Source organism: Protobothrops mucrosquamatus, unplaced genomic scaffold (assembly GCF_001527695.2).
Source record: "Protobothrops mucrosquamatus isolate PMUCROS unplaced genomic scaffold, P.Mucros_1.0 scaffold1583, whole genome shotgun sequence".
NCBI lineage: Eukaryota > Metazoa > Chordata > Lepidosauria > Squamata > Viperidae > Protobothrops > Protobothrops mucrosquamatus.
This window is the reverse complement of record NW_015387746.1, coordinates 142,825-164,222: the sequence shown is the minus strand read 5'-3', so window position 1 is coordinate 164,222 and position 21,398 is coordinate 142,825. Positions and strand designations below refer to the sequence as shown.

The following is a 21,398-nucleotide window of genomic DNA, read 5'->3' as shown; positions in this document are numbered from 1 at the left end:
GCTGCAGCCAACTCACTGCAGCTATGTGAAAATTAAAAGTATGCACATCTTCTATCTATATCTCCCAGCTTTCAAATTGTAGCTTTCAAACTTCCCACTTACATTTGCCAGGAAATTCCTGTGGAAACATCCTGTTACGGAGGATTATGCAATATTTAATGGAACTTTCCCTTTTCTTTCTTCCTCCCCCCCCAAAAATTGGATGCAATGCACAGATAGAGAAAATGTTTTTCTCAATACTTGTTGTTATTGGAATACAATTTCATCCTGCATAATGTGGCGAGAACTTAGAAAATTCCCAATTCTGTCCCATAAGGGGAAAGAAGTAATTGCAAACCATTTTTTTCATTGATGGCTTTCTGATCTTCCTATGAAGGAAGCAAAGCAACATCTCAAAGCTACGCAATTATGCAAAGCATCGTCACGTATGAAGTCATTGGCGGGTTTTGTGACATTGTGTTAATACTGTTTTTTTTCTTCCTTCCCACATTCCTATTGATGCTGCAAGACTTAAGATGGAGCTGTCTCGAATACTTTTTCCAAAAGGCAACTGGACTTTCTTCTTGTTGTTGTTTTTCTTTGAAAACGTTTTGCTTCTCTTCCAAGAAGCTTCTTCAGTTCTTTAGTTGAGATTGGCAGAACTGAAGAAGCCTCTTGGATGAGTAGCAAAACATTTTCAAAGAAAAAAACCAAGAAAGACAGAATAATAGAGTTGGAAGGGACCTTAGAGTCCAACTCTTGTTCCAAAAGGAGACCCTATCTATACCATTCCAGACAAATGGCTGTCCACTCTCTTCTTAAAAGCCTCCAGTGTTGGAGCACCCACAACTTCTGGAGACAAGCTGTTCCACTGGTTAATTGTCCTCATTGTCAGGAAATTTCTTAGTTCTAGATTGCTTCTCTCCTTGATTAGTTTCCATCGTTTCTTGGACTACCTTCAGGTGCTTTGGAGAAGAGGTTGACCCCCTCTTCTTTGTGGCAGCCCCTCAAATATTGAAACACTGCTATCATGTCACCTCTAGTCCTTTTAAATTAGACATACCCAATTCCTGCAACCGTTCTTCATATGTTTTGGCCTCCAGCCTCCTAATTATCTTTGTTGCTCTTTTCTGTACTCTTTCTAGAATCTCAACATCTTCTTTACATCGTGGAGACCAAAACTGGATGCAGTGTCCCAAGGGTGATCTTACTAAGGCATTATAAAGTGGGACTAACGCTTCATGTGATCTTGGTTCTATCCCTAATCCTTGCTTGCTTAGCTTTTCCACTTGCGTGAGTAGAAGCTATAGAATGAGATACGTTTTACAAAACGTCAAATCTGAGAGACGGAAGGAAGCCTACGGATTCGGAAAGCTTTTTCATAGAAAGCCAAAGGCTGGAAAAGCAAGCAGAGTCATCAAAACATGCAGTGCAGTTTCATGCATTTATTAGACGTCTCGTTGTTAATTCTTCCAGCAACAATTCCCAATTCTGTACCAAGGCTTGGCTTTACCTATCTGTTTCCCTCCATTCCTCAATTGCGGGGGGGTGTGTGTGTGTGTGGAGTTGAAAACTTCACACAAAAACCAGGACTATCTTGTTTTTCCACCCAGAAAAAAGAAAATAATCTCTCTTTAAAAAAAAAAAAGTTTCTATAAATGTAGTGCCATAGTATGTATGTATCAGTTTATTATTATTATTTTTTTGAAAAGAACCCAAGATAAAAATAGAATCTATTTTCCCCTCTTCTGTACCCAGATACCCTTTCCAAAACTTTGCATTTTTTTTTTTAAATGGTGAATGACATAAGGATGTAGATCAGTTTCTGGGACCCTGAGATTTAGAATGGGTACTTTTGAAACTTCTCATTATTAAAATAGATTAAAACAGCTCTGAATGAAAAATCTTTTGATTTATGAAAAATAGGGGCATTGGTGAATTTTTTTCCCCAGATTGAAATAAAACAGAAGAGCGATTCTCCTTTGCTGTATGAGTTTAGCAAATTAAAAGGACTTTATGTGTATAACATTACAACACAGACATAAAGGAGAATATCTGTAGCTCTCTGAGCTTGGTTATTTTCCTGCAGACGTTTCATTACCCAACTAGGTAACATCATCAGTGCTAACCTGGACAGGCTTTACAATGTAAAGCCTTGGGATAAAGGGAAAAAAGAGACAGAGAAAGGAATAAGGAAGAGAGAACCACTGTTTGGAGTTAATTCTGGCCATCAGAGATGGGGTCCAGCCCAAATTTAAGCATTTATATTGATTTTAACGGGAAGGACTTATGCCCGACGGTGTTTTTCTCACTGGCCTATTGCTTTATTCTGTGCTATTGACTTATGTTCTTGCCTCACGTAATGTGGATGATTTTATTAACTAGTCTTTTTTAACCAGACAGGCAAATCTGCAAGAGAAAGGGACATTTTCCCTTTGAATTCTTCTTCTTCCTTATGGATCCATTTTAGCTAAATCAAGATATCATAAAAAGGATTTCCTTCCTCTCATGTTAAATCCCAGTCTTATTCTTTGACAGAAAGCTGTACAGAAAGATTCTAGCACAATCCACCTTTATTCCAAGTGCTGCATGCCAGCAATTTGTTTTCAGGTTTGCAAAGCGGTATATTTGAGCCTTAAGTAAACCACAATGGAAAAACCAGATGCATTTTTTGCGCATTTCTGGGAAGATCACATTTCAACGCAAGGTGGATTTTAATATCCCAATTGCCTAACATTTCTGAAAGACTCAGGAATCACTCCACAGCTTGCTGTAAATGACTGCTGGGTCAGTACTGGGAAAAAAAACCCACCCTTTTTCTAATTGCTATATTCATGGGGGCAAAAATGACATTTGGTTTGGGTGAAGGCTATCCAGCTCCTTTGCTTGGGAGATTCAATTTAAAACAAACCATTCCACATTTTACTAGAAAGAATCATACTGAAGCCTTTTACAGGACATTTATTTCCTGACGTGTCTATTCTGATGTGTTTGTGAACTTCTCCAGTTCCTCCGTCCTGTTTCATTCTTTGCTTTTTATGCTGTCATTTTATACTGCCATATCCTTTGGAATATGCTGGTCTTTGGCCATAATAAAATTTTTGTAGGGGCTTTCCTTCCCCCCTCAGTTCAATTGAAAAGGGGAAAAAATAAAAAACCCAGGGAAATTCTTCAAGCCCCATTTTGGAGCCCATAGAGATGGGTCTGGTGTGAATGCAAACAGAAAATAAATGTATTATTTCAGGGGTTAGCACAGCACCCTATTCTGAAATTCAACCCCCTTCCGTGGGACTGGAAGGAAACGAGAACTTGTTCCCGTTTTCTTGACAAGATACCGTGCCGAAAGCTGTTCATTTTCAACGTCACTGCAAGATCCAGGCAAGTCTGCAGTCCAAAGTTATGGAGTTAAGAAAAAATATGTATATATATAATGTATATGCATATATACATATAAAACAGGCCACAACAGCCTTCCTGATTTGAAAGATTAATGCAAACTTCTTTGTATTCTCTACTTCTGAAAAAAAAAACACGAGAATAAACCCCCCCGAAAGCTGAAAAAAACAAAGAAACGAAACAAAAGCAAAAACACAACCATTTGAAATTACTCTAAATAATCCAGTTGCGCTATTTTGTTAAGGAAAACCAAAGCAGGTATGGATATCAACGCTGTGTGAACAGAGTTAAATCATTGAGGAACCAACACAGGTCCAACTGAGTCAGAACATTTTGGATTCCTGGAGCCAGAATCAGGTGCCACTCTCTTCCCCATCCTCCAGAGGTCACTGCCGCTCGCGATGAATGCCACTTTTCTGAATGGCGGTATAAAATATGGCCATTTATTTTTTGTGTGTGTGTGTTTTTTTAAAAAATCCTTCTATTCTTCTAATGCTTCGATGTGTTTTGCAATGCAGGATGAAATCACCTGGGAGAAGGTTTCCATTTCCTGCCTGGGCACCGGGGATTTTTTCTCCCATCTCTGACAACTTCCCTGTGGGTGGGATCACAGGGTGACCTGGATCACTTGGTCCCTGTGTGTATTGTGGTTGTGGTTATCGTGGTCTGTCTGGGCCTCTTCTCTCCCACAGCAGAAATGCCAGTTGAAGCTGAAGAAGGAAAACTACAGAGAGCAGACGAGTTCATACCTGAAAGAAGAGAGGGAAAGAGACGTCGCCGATCAACCTCTGTGCAACCGATGAGTATAATGCTCAGAAGACATAAGTTGGGAAGGAGAGATCTAACATGTAGCCCCTTTTCCCCCAGGGAAGGAAATTCTTGGTTAATCTTGAAGGTCCTACCAAAGTCCATGTTGCCCTTAGTTGCCATACTTTAAGATAGCTCTTCTCTACCACCTCTTCCTTCCTGATAACATGACTTCCAGAACTTCATTTATTTATTGTGAGGAAACATTGCTCACTTCTATTTTGCAAAGTGTGAGCATTTCCTCAAGTTTGATTTCATCCTACCAAGTATTTCCAACAAAGGACGGACAGCTGAAAGACTGGATTGAAAGAAATTGCAACCGTGGCTGATCACCACTATTGAGGAATAGTTAAATATCAGGCAGAGCAGAATAACAGACTAGAATAACAGAGTTGGAAGAGACCTTGGAGATCTTCTAGTCCAACTCCCTGCTCAAGCAGGAGACCTTATATGCCATTCTGGACAAATGACTGTCCAGTCTCTTCTTAAAAACCTCCAGGGAACATCCATAACTTCTGGAGGTTAGCCCTTCCACTGATTATTGTTCTCACTGTCGGGAAATTTCTCCTTAATTCCAGGTTGCTTCTTTCCTGGATTAGTTTCCATCCATTCCTTCTTGTCCTGCCTTCAGGTGCTTTGGAGAATAGCTTGACTCCCTCTTCTTTGTGGCAGCCCCTGAGATATTGGAAGACTGCTGTCACCTCACCCTTACTCCTTCTTTTCACTGTACTAGACATACCCAATTCCTGCAACCCTTCTCCATACGTTTCAGCCTCCAGTCCCCTAATCCTCTTTGTTGCTCTTCTCTGCACTCTATGTAGAGTCTCAGCATCTTTTTTATATCATGCTGAAGATGGCCAAAATTGTGCAGAAGGTGGTCAATATTTATGTAGCAGAAGGTGGTCAATATTGGTTTAAATAAGCTGTGCCCCAAACTCCCGCTTTACGCCTGTGCCTGCTACTTGCTTCGTACTTACACTCTTTTCTGGATGTGCCATCTGGGAGCGGATTGGCGAGACTAAGGTTGTTTGATACGCTAATGTTTGAACCGCTGTCCAAACTATTGCCAAGATGTAACCGTCGCATGTGTCTAACCACGGCTGTGGCGTTAAAAGCTTGCTGGAAAAGAAGAGACAAAGAAATGACTTTGAGACAAAGAAGTAACATGACACTACAGCTTCAGCGTATCTGCTCTCCCAGCATATCAGATTGCTTAAGGTCCCCTCACATTGAGAAGCCACAAATAACACATGCACTGGCATGGTTGAATACAGGTAGTCCTTGACTTACAGCCATTGGTTTAGGGACTGTTCAAAAGTTACAACGGCACAGAAAGTGAGTGCAGTCCAGTCCTCACATTTATGACTATCACAGCACCCTTACTGTCCTATGATGCTAACTCAGGCCGCAAATACTCAGAATGTATGGTCGTAGCCTACTGGGGCGACATGATTGCCACCTGAGATCTTCCCAGCTGGCTTCCAGTGAGCAAAGTTAATGGAGGATGCCGGTTTCCCTTAATGACCATATGATTCACTTAACAACCTTGGCAAAAAAAGGAACAACTCACTTAACAACGGCCTCACTTAGTGTCAAGTGCCTGGGAAATCAGGAGATTCAAGCAGTTCAACTGAGTATAAAGATGTTTTGCAAGCTTAAACTCTCTACAAGAATCTGGCCGACTAACAGTGAAGGGAAATGAGCAGGAGATAAGAAAGACATTGAAGGTGGCCTGGACTTAGATCTCTTGTAGACACCAGGGACTTGTGACTTATGATGGATTTGATCCCTCCTTTGGGCTGAGCCTGGTCATCTCCTACACTTAGCCACGCAAGTTCCGGTTTCAATTATAGTCGTAAGTCGAGGACTACCTGTATTTTTCATCCAAAATGCTAAAATGTATTTAAGGCAGAAGCATCCATGAAGAAGAAGTCAAATAACTCAAGATGGCGGACTTGACAGGTTTCTGCACATACAACGCTTGTAAAAAGGAAGATCAGCTTTGGTTATCTGGATTGCATCTGCCGGGAGACTCCCTGATTTAAGGACACACACACACAGTTGTGGGTTCCAGCCTTCACACAAGGCAGATTTTGTTTAGGACATGCACCAAAAGGACACACACACAAAAAAGGAAAATAAAATAAAATAAAATAATATAAAACAAATATTATCACATTCCTTCTTTTTCATTCCAGTTAGTAGTTTGGAAATATCCAACATCACCTCACGTAGCCTGGAAAATAATACTTTTTTTCTCTCCCCCTATTTAGAGAAAATGACTCTTTCCACAACCATACAAAGCATAACACCCCACCCCAGGAAGTCTGTCTAATGAAATAAAATGTTTTATCTCACAGAGACTAAGCCGGTAATTTGCTGTCACAAAAGATGGCCTATCTGACGGCCGGGCAATTTTTACTAGATTTTTTTTTTAAATATAGCTTTTTATTGAAAGTATTGTTCCTGGCTTTGTTTTGGTGATATTGATCTAAAAGAACAGAATAACGGAAGGGACCTTGGAGGTCTTCTATTCCAACCTTTTGGACTCTACTATTTCAGACAAATGGCTGTCCAATCTCTTCTTAAAAGCCTGCAGGTTTTTAATTTAATTGGGATTTGATCTTGGTTCTTCTCTTTAGAATTAATTAGGCTCACTAAGGAAGGTGTTTGGAACCAGAAGGGTTTAGGATGGATGAATAAAATCAGAATCTGCAATTTTCCCTTGATCCATGAATTTGTTCGTTGCACGGAAGAAAAGAGAAACAGAATTAAAGCATAAGATAGGTTTCATTATCTGAGGAGATTTCTCCTGATGCTGAATTCAACAGCACTTATTCAAAAAGGAACAGCACGACTAGACCAAGCTAAATTTTCCTGAGGAGAACAAGAATCATAATCTTGGAAAGATGAGAAAACATCTTCATGTATGCTTTACAAAGCATGCATGCATAAATGAATGAATGAATGAATGAATCAGTCAGTCAGTCAGTCAGTCAGTCAGTCAGTCAGTCAGTCAGTCAGACAGACAGACAGACAGACAGACAGACAGACAGACAGACACAGCCAGCCAGCCAGCCAGCCAGCCAGCCAGCCAGCCGCCAGTCAGTCAGTCAGTCAGTCAGTCAGTCAGTCAGTCAGTCAGTCAGTCAGTCAGTCAGTCAGACAGACAGACAGACAGACAGACAGACAGACAGACAGACGCGTCAATCAGCCAGCCAGCCAGCCAGCCAGACAGACAGACAGACATGGCCAGACAGACAGACAGACAGACAGACAGACAGAAAACAGACAGACGCAGTCAGTCAGTCAGTCAGTCAGTCAGTCAGTCGGTCAGTCAGTCACTCAGACAGACAAACAGACAGACAGACAGACAGACAGACAGACAGACAGACAGACAGACAGACAGACAGACAGACAGACAGACACAGTTAGTCAGTCAGTCAGTCTCCAACAGTGTAAACCATTTGAGAACTCACTCTCCATTTGCTTTTTGCAAAGTTCTTGCGAATCTGGGCGCTGACGGACTCATGGATATTTTTGCTGAGGGCTGTGTCACCGGCGATCCTGAAAAAAATAAAATAAAATAAGGAAGATGTTTGATGAAGCCGTTGCTTTTAAGAGTTTACAACTGTAGGAACATTCCTCGTCGTTTTTACCAAAACAAGAATGAAATCCAGCTCTACATTTTTATCAACGGGTTCAGTAAGAGGATAACTGCCCTAATAGTTACCAAGGAAACTCAGAATTAAACGCAGCGGTGCATTTTATTCTTGAATAAAAAAAATCATCATTTCCCATAAGATGAGCCTCAGGAAAGCTCTCCGTAGACCTCTCAACCAGCAGGGTTATATTTAGTGAAGGACCAGAATCATACAGCTTACTCTCAAAATTGTCTAATCTTTGTCTTGATGTGGGCATTCGTCCAGTTGGAAGTACTCCTTGCTTGATAGGTCATGGTTGATCTGGACTAGGTCATGGTTGATCTGGAAGGTGATTCTCAAACAGAAATCCTGATTCTGGACAGAGGCTATGTGCTCAAGAGTTTCCCACNCCACCTATTAAGATTATGATCTGACTGGGATATAGACCATTTCTTTAATGTCTCTTCTTAAGCTGCCTTGTTATCTGCTGTTGAAGCAATTCTCTGAGGACGTTTGAGAGGAGAGTCACTTGAAGTGGGAACACAAACGAGAACCTTCACTGCATTGATAACCCTTGCTTCAGAATATCCTCCCTGGAAAGGCATTTTTATTTCATCTGCCATTTTGAGCATCAGTAGTAGTGCTCAAATACTCAAATACTTTGGCCACCTAATGAGAAGGAAGGACTCACTGGAGAAGGGCCTAATGCTGGGAAAGATTGAGGGCAATAGAAGAAGGGGACGACAGAGAATGAGGTGGCTGGACAGAGTCACTGAAGCAGTAGGCATGAGCTTAAATGGACTCCAGAAGATGGTAGAGGACAGGAAGACCTGGAGGAACGTTGTCCATGGGTTGGACACGACTTCGCAATTAACAACAACAACAAGTAGTGCTTTATGCCTCTTGGAGGGAAGCCAAGAAGGAAAGATGGAAGCAACAGAAGAAGGAGGAACTCAAAAGTTTTCTTTGACCTGAATCAATTTCTGGAGACTCCATAAACTCAGCCATGTACTTTTCATGGCAACAAGAGTGAAGTTGTTTTCTTCAGGGACTATCAGGTGCAAAGAATCAGGATATGTGAAATTACAATCCAGAAGATTTATTGCTAAAGCCTCTACACAAGAATCCAGTCAACTAAAGTTCAAAGCTAAATTGGCGCCAGCTAAGGGTCAACAGAATTCAAGAGACATTGGAGTTCGACCATTTGTGGGAATGTAATGACTCTTGGCTGATGACTTGCTTAACTGCCTCCCAGCTCTGCCTGTTCATCTCCTGCAGAACCATGGTTTCAGATTCCCAAACTAGCTTGCAACTCCATGGCTTCTTGGTGGCTAATCTCCCATTCAAATCTTCTGCAGGGCTGATTCTACTTAGCTTTCTAGATGAGCCAGTATGGCCTAGAGATCTTGCCAAGGAAAACATCTGGCCAAGAACAGATACCTAAGCTTGGATTTTTATTGTGGATGGGTCAGTGGAAAACCCTTGGCACATCTTCAATCAGCCCCTTGCTGAACACCACAGATTTTTCTTTCCTTCCATAAACAAAAGGATCTCTTTAACAGCTTCCTGACAACATTTGCCAGGTCAAGCTTTTCTTGTAAATGAGAGGGAAGATTCCCTACAGCCCTAAATCATCAGAAATCTGGAGTTGGCCTTCTCCCTTCAAAGTATCTTCTGTGCTTGACTCAAAGTATCTTCTGTGCTTGACTCAAAGTATCTTCTGTGCTTGACTCAGTTGACTCATTCTTCGTTCCTCTGCTTCCCAAAAAACCTATTTGTGTCAGTGGAAGTTCCTCAAGACCGGAGTATGTGGTTTAGAATTTTATCAAAAGAAGCAAGGAATATTTGCAGCCAGTGAGAAAGGATACATGGAATCTGATCAGCAAGCACAGCCTGGAGAAGAGAGTGTAGTCTATACACTCAAGATTTTGGCTGCCACAACAAAGACTTAAGATACTCAAAGCATTAAATATTCTGTGGTGTAATTTAAATCAATGAACCCTCGCTGCTTGATGGAATGGAAACTTTAGAGCAAACTCTAAAGAAGCATCCAGGAAAAGCAGCAGAAATAGCAAGTATTGGTGGCCGGGTTGCCAGTCAGCTCATCCCAGAATTACATGGTAAAATAATCAGACATTTGCTTCACATCATCCAATGATCCTGGATTAAATCTAAAGAAGGGGTTTCTCTCTCTGTTTTGCAAAAACTAACAACAGATCCTGATGTCTAGGGAGATTCTCAATCATCCTCCACCATTCAGTGAGAACTAAAGAAGCTTCTTGGATGACAAGAAGGAAAAACAAAGGAAGTCCAGTTGCCTTTTGAAAAAGCATCTTTGAGACAACAGACCCTGATGCTTATTTAAAGGGGCTGAAATTATCTTTTTGGTTTTCTCCATTACCATTTTTTTTCTATAGCTTTATTTTTCTTGGAGGTTATCTTGGGGATAATTAAAGAACAGCTTCAAACAGCATGGTTGACCCATTGGAGAAGCATAGCTAAAACACACAGTCCAAAATTAGAGCTATCAGTTTACACCGCAAAACTTCAGGCAACCACTAGATGGCAGCAAAATGGACCTGTATCCTACATCCTTTCTGTATCCAACGTCCCCCTAGTGGTCATTTACAGTTTAGCAGTCGAGATACGACTGAGATGTGGGTTCATAATACATTAATGTCAATTCAGCGGGAAAATAACACCTGCCTCTTTTTCCATTAAAAAAAGGAGAGGAAGGATGAACATAAAAGGAATTGAGAGTCACGATGAGAATGGCAGATTGCCATTTCACTGAGAGCACATAGTAAATCTTCCTCTATGGAGAGGGAAAGAGCATTCAATTTTTCGGTGCTTTAGATTTCCATTAAAAAAAAAAAAATCTACTCTCTGCTTTCTGCTTACCCAGACTGAGTCTCAGATCTATGTGTACCGTTCTGATTGCAATCATAAGACTTGGTTGCCAAGAGCTTTAAATCCTAGTCTGTATTGCTGACAGGCTATGATATTATAATTAAGTTTTCTGCTCCTTCTCTTTCTTCTCCTTTGCACTAAGATCTTCCCCAGAGATGAATGAGACTGGAATTTATGAACATGTCAATTGATTGAAGAACTCAGCTTACCATGGATGTCGGGCTGCCTGTTCACAGGTATATCTTTTATTGGGGTCTTTCTCCATCAAGTTCCGAATAAAATCTTTAGCTGGGAGAAAGGAAAACAGCAGAAAGAAACGGGTATTTGGTAGCTGAAGGAACAAAACGGCACAGTGGTATTATAAAGGTATCACGATGCAGCCCAAACCTGACTATAAAGGGAATTACATGAATAATCAAGTCAACGCATTGATTATGTAATGAAGTTCAGCTCAACACTCAGTTTTATTTTACTTGCACAGTTGCTATTAACGGGTTTCTCAGACAGGAAGATATAACTGGGTTTACTAACTGGAGACTTAGAATTGATTAACATAACGGTATAATAGAATAACAGAGTTGGAAGGTCTTCTAGACCAACCCTCTGCTCAGGCAGGAAACCCTATACTATTTCAGACAAATGGTTGTCCAATCTCTTCTTAAAAACCTCTAGTGTTGGAGTACCCACAACTTCTGGACGAAAGCCGTTCACTGGTTAATTGTTCTCACTGTCAGGAAATTTCTCTTTAGTTCTAGGTTGGTTCTCTCCTTGATCAGTTTCCATCTGTTGCTTCTTGTCCTGCCCTCAACTGCTTTGGGGAATAAGTTGACCCCCTCTTCTTTATGGCAGCCCCTCAAATATTGGAAGACTGCCATCACATCACCCCTAACCCTTCTTTTAGTTAAATCAAATATAGCCAATTTCTGCAATATTCTTCTACAAACATTCTTCATATGTTTTAGCCTCCAGTCCCCTAATGATTTTGGTTGCTCTTCTCTGTACTCTTTCTAGTGTCTCACTCTTTCTAGAGAGGGATAGAATCAATATCATGTGAAGTATTAATACCACTTTACAATGCCTTGGTAAGGCCACACTTGGAATACTGCATCCAGTTTTGGTCACCACGATGTAAAAAAGATGTTGAGACTCTAGAAAGAGTACAGAGAAGAGCAACAAAGAGGATCAGGGGACTGGAGGCTAAAACATATAAGGAACGGTTGCTGGAATTGGGTATGCCTAGTTTAATGGAGAGAAGGATGAGGGGGGACATGATAGCCGTGTTCCAATACCTCAGGGGCTGCCCCAAAGAAGAGGGAGTCAAGTTATTCTCCAAAGCGCCTGAAGGCAGGACAAGAAGCAACGGATGGAAACTAATCAAGGAGAGAAGCAACCTAGAACTAAGGAGAAACTTCCTGACAGTTAGAACAATTAACCAGTGGAACAAACCTGCCTCCAGAAGCAGTGAATGCTCCAACACTGGAAGTTTTTAAGAAGAGACTGGACAGATATTATTATCTTTTTTACATCATGGTGACCAAAATTGGCTGCAGTATTCCAAGTATGGCCTTACCAAAGTGTTATAAAGTGGTATTAACACTTCACATGATCTTGATTCTACCCATCTGTTAATGCAGCCTGAGTTGGCTTTTTTGGCAGCTGCAGCTGTACCATATTAAAAAAAGAAAAAGAAAAAGAAAAAAAAAAGGAGGGAAAGAAGGAAATAGCGACTTTTCCACAATAGGAATTGAGTTGTACACTAAACCCAATGTTTCCCAACCTTGGCAACTTTAAAATGTGTGGATTTCATTTCCCAGAATTCTCCAGCCAGCATGTATGTAACATCAAAGCCCCCTTGCAGCAGCTCTGAATAGGAAAACTACAGGAAAAAGAGAAGATCAAATAAATGGTATTAGGGGACGATCCTAACTCGTTTCTTACCAGATTCAGAGATATCATCCCAATAGGGAGAGTCAAATTCATATTCTGCTTTCAGAATTTGCTCAAACAGCTTGGAGTCGTTTTCGTCGTAGAACGGAGGGTAGCCGCAGAGCCTGAAAAATTAAAAATGTGTTCAGTCACGGGGAAGAAAATTACTGAAGAAATCCTTAAGGATTTTTATTTTTTTTACAGCTTTGGATTTGGGCGATGCAAATGCCAGGTAAATACACATAGTCCTCGACTTATAACAGTTCATTTAGTGGCCATTCGTAGTTTCAATGGCACTAAAGAAAGTGACTTATGACCGTTTTTCACACTTATGACCCATGGAATCGCCAAGTTGGACACATCTGAATGGATAAGATAATTAGAACAGAACAGAACAGAACAGAACAGAATAGAATAGAGCTGGAAGGGACCTTGGAGGTCTTCTAGTCCAGCCCCTTGCTCAAGCAGGAGAACCTATCCCATCTCAGACAGGTGACTGTCCAGTCTCTTCTTAAAAATCTCTAGTGATGGAGTGCCCATAATTTCTGGAGACAAGCTGTTCCACTGGTTGATTGTCCTCACTGCCAGGAAGTTTCTCCTTAATTCCAGGTTGCTTCTCTCCTTGATCAGTTTCCAACCATTGTTTCTCATCCTTCCCTCTGGGGCTCTGGTGAACAATCTGGCCCCCTCTGCCTTGTGGCAGCCCCTCAGACACTGGAACACTGCTATCATGTCTCCCCTATTTCTTCTTTTGTTTACTGCAGCCGTTCTTCGTATGTTTTGGTCTCCTGGCCTTTGATCATCTTAGTTGCTCTTCTCTGACTTTTTTCCCAGACTCTCAACATCTTTTTTGTGATAAGGTGACCAAAATTGGCTGCAGTATTCCAGGTGTGGTCTCACTGGGGTTTTATAAAGTGGTAATAATACTTCATTGTTTGATATTACTTACAGAATATACGCAATCACTCCAATGGACCAGCAGTCCACTGCTTTGCTGTATGGTTTCTGGGCAAGGACTTCGGGAGCTGCAGAAAGGAAAGAGGAACGGAGAGAAATGAACAAAGGAGAGAACATTAAATGAAACTGGCCGGCATCCAACCGAGAGCTGAAGGCGTGCTCACTGCAGCGTGGCCTCCACTCTCTTCAATTGCTTCTAAATGGCAGAAGGGAAACCCTGCCAACTTGCACGAAATGGAGAGAACAGACAAACTCTGAAGCTTCTCCTGCAGCCCCTTCCTTCTTTCCATCATCAGTCACCCATAATAATAATAATGATAAAGTTGGAAGTTTCTTAAAAACTTCCAGTGTTGGCGCATTCACCGCTTCTGGAGGCAGGTTGTTCCACTGGTTAATTGTTCTAACTGTCAGGAAGTTTCTCCTTAGTTCTAGGTTGCTTCTCTCCTTGATTAGTTTCCACCCGTTGCTTCTCGTCCTGCCTTCAGGCGCTTTGGAGAATAGCCTGACTCCCTCTTCTTTGTGGCAGCCCCTGAGATATTGGAACACTGCTATCATGTCCCCCCTCGTCCTTCTCTTCATTAAACTAGACATACCCAATTCCAGCAACCGTTCCTTATATGTTTTAGCCTCCAGTCCCCTAATCATCTTTGTTGCTCTTCTCTGTACTCTTTCTAGAGTGTCAACATCTTTTTTACATCGTGGTGACCAAAACTGGACAATTCCTAGGGAGAATACAGGTAGTCCTCGACTTACGATCACAAAGGAACCCAACATTTCCGTTGCTAAGGGAGAGAATGGTTAAGCGAGTTTTGCCCCATTGAAGACTTTTCTTGACACGGTGGATAAGTGAATCCCTGCAATTGTTAAGTTAGTGACACGGTTGTGTAGTGAATATGGCTCCCCTGTGGACTTCGCTTGTCCGAAGGTCGCAAAAGGGGAATCACATGACTCTCGGGACACCACAACCCGTCATAAGTACATGCCAGTTGCCCTTCGTCCAAATTCTGAACACGTGTCCGTGGGAATGCTGCAACGGCTGGTGAAAACTGGTCGTATGACACTTTTTTTTAGTGTTGTAACTTTGAACGGACACTAAATGAGCTGTTGTAAGTCAAGGACTATTTGTATCTTTTATTTATAGCATTCCCCATTTAGCTAGAAGTAGAAGTGGTGTAAATGAACATTCGTAATCAATTATCCAAAAGGCCCATCCTATCAATCACTGTCCTATCCTCCTTGCTAGAAGAATGCCTGGGATCACCACGAATGTAGGAACAAGTGAAGGTGGTTTAAGTTAGACTTTTAGGTATCCTGGTTAGTTGGATTTGCTTTCTAATACAAGTGATCGAAACTGTACCTTTAGATCAAGTCAATAAATATTCTTCTATGTATTGTCTACACCAGGGGTCTTCAAACTTGGCCCTTTTATGACTTGTGGACTTCAACTCCCAGAATTCCTTCAGTTCTGGGAATTGACGTCCACAAGTCATAAAAGGGCCAAGTTTGAAGACCCCTGGTCTACACTGAATTAGCAGTGACCCTTGTCTCAAGCAAGGTTTCTTTTTTAGACCTACTAGCTACAAATATCAAGGCTACATTTGGGCTTTGCATTTAAATTTACATTTGCATGCAAATCTTGAATGGAGTAACTGAAATTCTATTTGTTTCATGGTTCAATATAATACAGTTAGGGCAGTGTGTCTCACCTTTAGCTACTTGAAGATGAGTGGACTTCAACTCCCAGAATTCCCCATTCTGGCTAAGGAATTTTGGGAGTTAAAGTCCACTCATCTTCAAGTAGCTTAGGCTGAGAAACACTTGACGGTATCAGAGCAAGATAAAACAACACTGTGGAAGTATGACCAAAAGCCAACTTATCTTCTGGAAATTACTATTATCAAAATAAAACTATTGGCAGAGATTTCAACCAGGTCATAGCCATAATCAGAGAATCCATAGATTATGTTTTCACGTGAACACATGTCATACACACAGTCTGGAGTTGACCTCCTTTCTAAGTCCTTCGGAAAAGCTTCTTCACATTTTGTTTCCAGGTATGGCGGTTATTATGAAATCAAAGAAGGAATAAAATAGAATTAGGTTCCACCAAAGAGGGGTGAGAATGATGTGGAAAGTGGAAGCTAACAGGTCTACTGCATGTAAAATGAGCATAAGTGAAGAGTTAACTATTTGATAAGGGGAATAGTGGAATCAGTAACTGGAACCAGTAAATTCCAGTTCAGAAGATGTATTGCTCATGTCTACACCCAAGGATCTGGCCAACTAATGGTCAGCCCTAAATTGGTGCTAAATAAGACTCAATGGAATTCAAGGGGGGGTTGAACTTGGAGCATTTGTGGCCATGTAATGATTCTAAGCTGAATCCTCTCTTGACGCCGCCCCCAACCCCTGCCTTTTTCTTCTCCTACAGGAAGCCATCCAACTGTTAATGGATACGAGCCATTCTGATTGCCATCTTCTTGGCTTCACCCTCAACACTCACTGTTTGAAATGTTCCTTTATTTTTAAATGGTGAATCATACTGACACCCTTGTAATCAACATCTGACAATTCCAAGGACTGTAAATAAAAAGGAGAGCGGGGAGGAAAGGAACCCTCCACGTGAAAACCAGGCACAAATCTTTAGGAAACTTGAAAAAGAGAGTTCTTTACAGCAGCTCAAATTGGTTTGAAGCTGGATGGTTTTCAATAGATAGGCAGGATATCTGGCTCTTTGCTTTATAGAGGTTGGGGGTGGAAATCATGTCAAATCCCACACAGAGAGGCATGACACAATGCAACAGCCAGATTTTTCTGCTCTAAGAACTTAAGGAAAAGTAGACTATTTAGTCCATGCAGCTAGGTCCTATATATTCCTTCCTACTGCCCCTTGAGTATCAGGGTCTGGATATTTCATAAAGCTGACACATCTAAAATACAACGGTCCATGAGATCAATTGCTAATAGAAAGTTTGAACCCCATAGACCAGTGTTTTTCAACCTTGGCAACTTTAAGATATGTGGATTTCATTCTTGAGATGTTTCTCAACCTTGGCAACTATAAGATGGGTGGGCATCAATCCTTACAATGTTTCTCAACCTGGGCAACTTTAAGATGGGTGGGCATCAATCCTTGAGATGTTTCTCAACCTTGGCAACTATAAGATGGATGGGCATCAATCCTTACAATGTTTCTCAACCTTGGCAACTCTAAGATGGGTGGACTTCATTCCTTGAGATGTTTCTCAATGTTGGCAACTGTAACACGAGTGGACTTCAACTCCTAACAATGTTTCTCAACATTGGCAACTTTAAAATGGGTGGACTTCAACTCCTTATGATGTTTCTCAAAGTTGGCAACTGTAATATGGGTAGACGACAATTCTTTGAGATGTTTCTCAATCTTGGTGAATTTAAGATGGGTACACTTCAACTCTGAGAATTCTCCAGTCAGCATAGCTGGGAATTCTGAGAATTGAGGTCCACAAATTTTAAAATTGTCAAAGGGGTCTTCAAACTTGGCAACTTTAAGACTTGTGGACTTCAGTTCCCAGAATTCCTTAGCCAGCCCTGATGTCTTCTGGGAATTCTGGGAGTTGAAGTCCACAAGTTTTAAAGTTGCCAAGTTTGAAGACCGCTGTCTTAGACTAACATCTGGAACCCATGTCTACCGAATAGGATGAATCTGGTCATGTAGTATCCGCATCTTTGTGATCAGTGTAATAATACCACTTAGGCTATACACTGGGTAAAAATAGAATAATCTCCCCTACTTCCAGGTGGAAATTCTTTGCTCCTACATTTTTGCTCCTAAGTCAGGAAAAAGACTTGGAAAGATCGGAAAGACTTAGAAAGATCGGAAAACAGATCTTTTAGGAGAAAATTGGGGAGAAATTTGTACCTGAATGGAACTCTGAATTCGACATACAATTTGAAAATGGTTGCAAGCTTCCTTCACCTTCGCATAAGCACATCTGCCTAATAATAATATTAATCAGTTCTGGAAGTGTTTGGATTGGCTGGGTATTTCTACATCTCTTGCTTACAAAAAGTGCTAACTTTTTTTTTTAAAGAAAACAATTGCTGGAGGAAATGAACCTGCAAGGGGAAAAAAAACCAGCTATTTTTGCTACAAGACTGCATTCTATCTTACTCAGAAAAGGGACTGGATGCATTTTGTGGTCCTCCCCCCTGTTCTTTCTGACAGTTTTTACATAATAAGAAAGACAGTAATTTATGCAAGGAGCCATTCTGAGCAATAAACATCCCCGAGTAAAATTGAGATAAATGATCAAAGGGATCAAAGACAAATTGTTTGATTTCTGTCTTCAGTGACCAGAGTGAAAATCCAGCTCTGGTCAGCAAAAGGAAATTATAACCACAGTAGAGATTATCTTAGATGCTCCTATGATAGCACGCAGGGTTATTTTTTTTTAAAAAAAAAATTATGAACTTCTTTGTCAGCAGTACTTTGGCATGAAGGAAATGTGTTGAAATTGCCTGTCAAAATGAAAGGGCGAATATCCTGCGGGAAGAAAATCAAAAGATATCAAAGGTCCAGTGAGGTTCTACTGAAATATAAATGTTTGGCATCCTTATGTACTTTGGGGGAGGACAGGATTGGATCAAATCTGAGAACAGGAGAGTGGAATGCCAAATTAATGAAATCTCAGCAGTATATGTCAAACAAATGTGAATAACATCCATCAAATGTGCAATTTTGGTGGAAATACTATCGGAAGGTATTATATCAGCGGTGGTATTCTGTTTTAAAAAGTCCCCAAACTATGAAATCTTAAAAAGGCAAGACTTTAAAAGGGACTAGCTGACTTTGTCAGCTCAAATCAATAATTCTGGCAAAAGTAAACAACTAGTAAGCCTAAGTGAAGGCTTAATCTTCTGAATTACAGGTAATTCTCAACTTGTGTCCGACCCCTTGCGACCCCATGGACAACGTTCCTCCAGGCCTTCCTGTCCTCTACCATCTTCTGGAGTCCATTGAAGCTCACGCCTACTGCTTCAGTGACTCCATCCAGCCACCTCATTCTCTGTCGTCCCCTTCTTCTCTTGCCCTCCATCTTTCCCAGCATTAGGCTCTTCTCCAGTGAGTCCTTCCTTCTCATTAGGTGGCCAAAGGACTTGAGTTTCAACTTCAGGATCTGGCCTTCTAAAGAGCAGTCAGGGTTGATCTCCTCTAGGACTGACCGGTTGGATCGCCTTGCAGTCCAGGGGACTCGCAGGAGTCTTCTCCAGCACCATAGTTCAAAGGTCTCAATTCTTTGGCGCTCAGCCTTTCTTATGGTCCAACTTTCACAGCCATACATTGCAACTGGGAAAACCATGGTCTTGACTATACACACTTTTGTTGGCAGAGTGATGTCTCTGCTTTTTAGTATGCTGTCTAGATTTGCCATAAGTTGCAACGGCCCTGAAAAATGGGACCTATGACCGTTTTTCAGAGTTACGACCGTCGCAGCATCCGTGATCACCTGATCAAAATTCAGATGCGTGGCAACTGACTCGTATTTACGACGGTCGTAGTCTCCTTTTGTGACCTTCTGACAAGGAAGGTCAATGGGGAATCCCGATTCACTTAATAACCAAGTTACTAACTTAACAGCAGTGATTCACTTAACAACCAAGGCAAGGGAGGTCATAAAATGGGACAAAAGTGAATTAATAACTATCTCACTTAACAACAGAAATGTTGGGCTCAATTGTGGTCATAATTTGAGGACTACCTGTAGCTTCTTTTCCTGAAATGGCCTTTATGTTGGAGAATATAAGCTGAATTTTAAAATGATTCCATGCAGCAGTTTAATTTAAAAGGCTAAATACCATTTAATTTTGCAGGAAATGTACCTTAGTTGTACCTTATTTGTCAGTGCCATTTAATATTTATTGACTATATTTAATTTTTAAAAAATATACTCGCATTAGTCTACAATCACCACCATTTAATTGGCCTCTGTGAGGTACAATAAATAGAAAACCTATTAAAGATTATATTTGCTCTCAATTTTTTACTTTAACGGTCAATTAATTCAAATTGCTTCTTGACCAGTCAGATGCCAAGTTGCACTCAGGAAAACAAATACACACACACACACAGCCAACCACCCAGGATGTTGCAACACAAATCTCAGGATATCACTACACTAGATCTCAGGATGTAATCACACAACCCATTACCCAGGTCGTTATAACACAAAAGACTAATGGGCACACAGCCAGTACCTCAACTACTCAGGATGTTACGAAACAGCTGAACAATCCGCAAACAATAACTCCCACACAGCCAACCAACCCACCTACAGCAACTAAGCCAGCACTCCACACACCCCCACCAATATTTATAGAGAGACGGCAGCTCTGATCACACTTTGCTCGCACAAGCACGAAGCCGAAGACCCCAGCCTGAAGATGACGAGTGGGACCTTGTCGAAACGTCGCCAAGATACTCTCAATCTTACATGGGAAAAGACCCGAATACGGCAAGACCTGCATACAGTATATATATATAAACGAATGGATTTCAGAGAGGTTAAGAGTTTTGCTGTCCTAATTTTCAACACAAGGGTTCAAATTTAAGTGTGTTTACAGCTAGGGAGATGTGCTTTCTCTCCATGAAAAGGAAAGTAAAACTATATGCCTGGGAAAATTAAGTAAATGATGATAATTGGATGGTGTCCCTGGGACTCAGAAGGCCTGTGTGGAGGAAGAAAAAGTGAGAGAAATAATCAAGGATCTTGTTATGGGTATAGAAGTAATGGAAGATCTAGCGGAGGCCATAATCTAAGAAGGCCAGCATCATTTTCAAGTCTTTGTCCCATGTTGCCTGGGTAACAAGCCACAGAAGGATGGAGAAGAGCTGGCAGGCACTGGAAATTAAATGAAACATAAGCCACGTTTCAACCGTTGAATAAAGTTATTGACAACCGAGTCTACAGATCCCTGAAGCGAGTGCAGAGAAGCTTGTTCAAAGAAAATGGACACTGCATGATGACTCCAAGGCTGGGTCTTCATAGCCTTGTCACAAAATCTCCCAAATGCAACAAAACTGCACGTTCAGCCCGTTCCCTTTTCGATCAAGCAGGTTACACAAGTAGATCCTCTGAAACTCTAAATCCTCCTCTGGATTTTGCTATGCAACATGATTCAAGGAGTGAGAAACCCTTTCGTCATTTATTGAAATCGGTTGAGACTCTAGAAAGAGTCCAGAGAAGAGCAACAAAGATGATCAAAGGCCTGGAGATTAAAACCTATAAAGAACGGTTGCTAGAATTGGGTATGGCTAAGTTTATTGAAAAGAAGAACTCAGATTGACATGATAGCAGTGTTCCAATATCTCGGGGGATGCCACAAAGAAGAGAGAGTCAAGCTATTTTCCAAGGCGCCTGAAGGCAGGACAAGAAGCAACGGATGGAAACCAATCAAGGAGAGAAGCAATCTAGAACTAAGGAGAAACTTCCTGACAGTTAGAACAATTAACTAGTGGAACAACCTGCCTCCAGAAGCGGTGAATGCTCCAACAGTGGAAGTTTTTAAGAAAAGACTGGACAGCCATTTGTCTGAAATGGTATAGGGCAGTGATGGCGAACCTTTTAGAGACCGAGTGCCCAAACTGCAACCCAAAACCCACTTATGCATCGTCGAGTGCCGGGTGGGCGTGGCCCGTCGGGTGGGCGTGGCCCATCAGGTGGGCGTGGCTGCGGTGGTAACGGCAGACTGGGTGGGACTAAAAAGTTCAATCAATCAATTTCAACTTTGCAAGATCTT

General features: G+C 41.3%; 1 protein-coding gene across 1 annotated transcript in view; it reads right to left on the bottom strand.

Annotated features, from left to right (window-relative positions):
* Positions 1-2,781: 2,781 nt before the first annotated feature.
* Positions 2,782-21,398, bottom strand: part of LOC107293321 (calcium/calmodulin-dependent protein kinase type 1D) — a 35,913-nt gene continuing 17,296 nt past the window's right edge. The window contains exons 3-8 of the mRNA XM_015822470.1: positions 13,612-13,687; positions 12,675-12,787; positions 10,946-11,024; positions 7,662-7,749; positions 5,160-5,301; positions 2,782-4,124 (exon numbers count right to left, since the gene is read on the bottom strand). Of these exons, the coding sequence (XP_015677956.1) occupies positions 4,000-4,124; positions 5,160-5,301; positions 7,662-7,749; positions 10,946-11,024; positions 12,675-12,787; positions 13,612-13,687 (623 nt within the window). The 3' untranslated portion in view covers positions 2,782-3,999. The remainder of the gene's footprint in view (positions 4,125-5,159; positions 5,302-7,661; positions 7,750-10,945; positions 11,025-12,674; positions 12,788-13,611; positions 13,688-21,398) is intronic.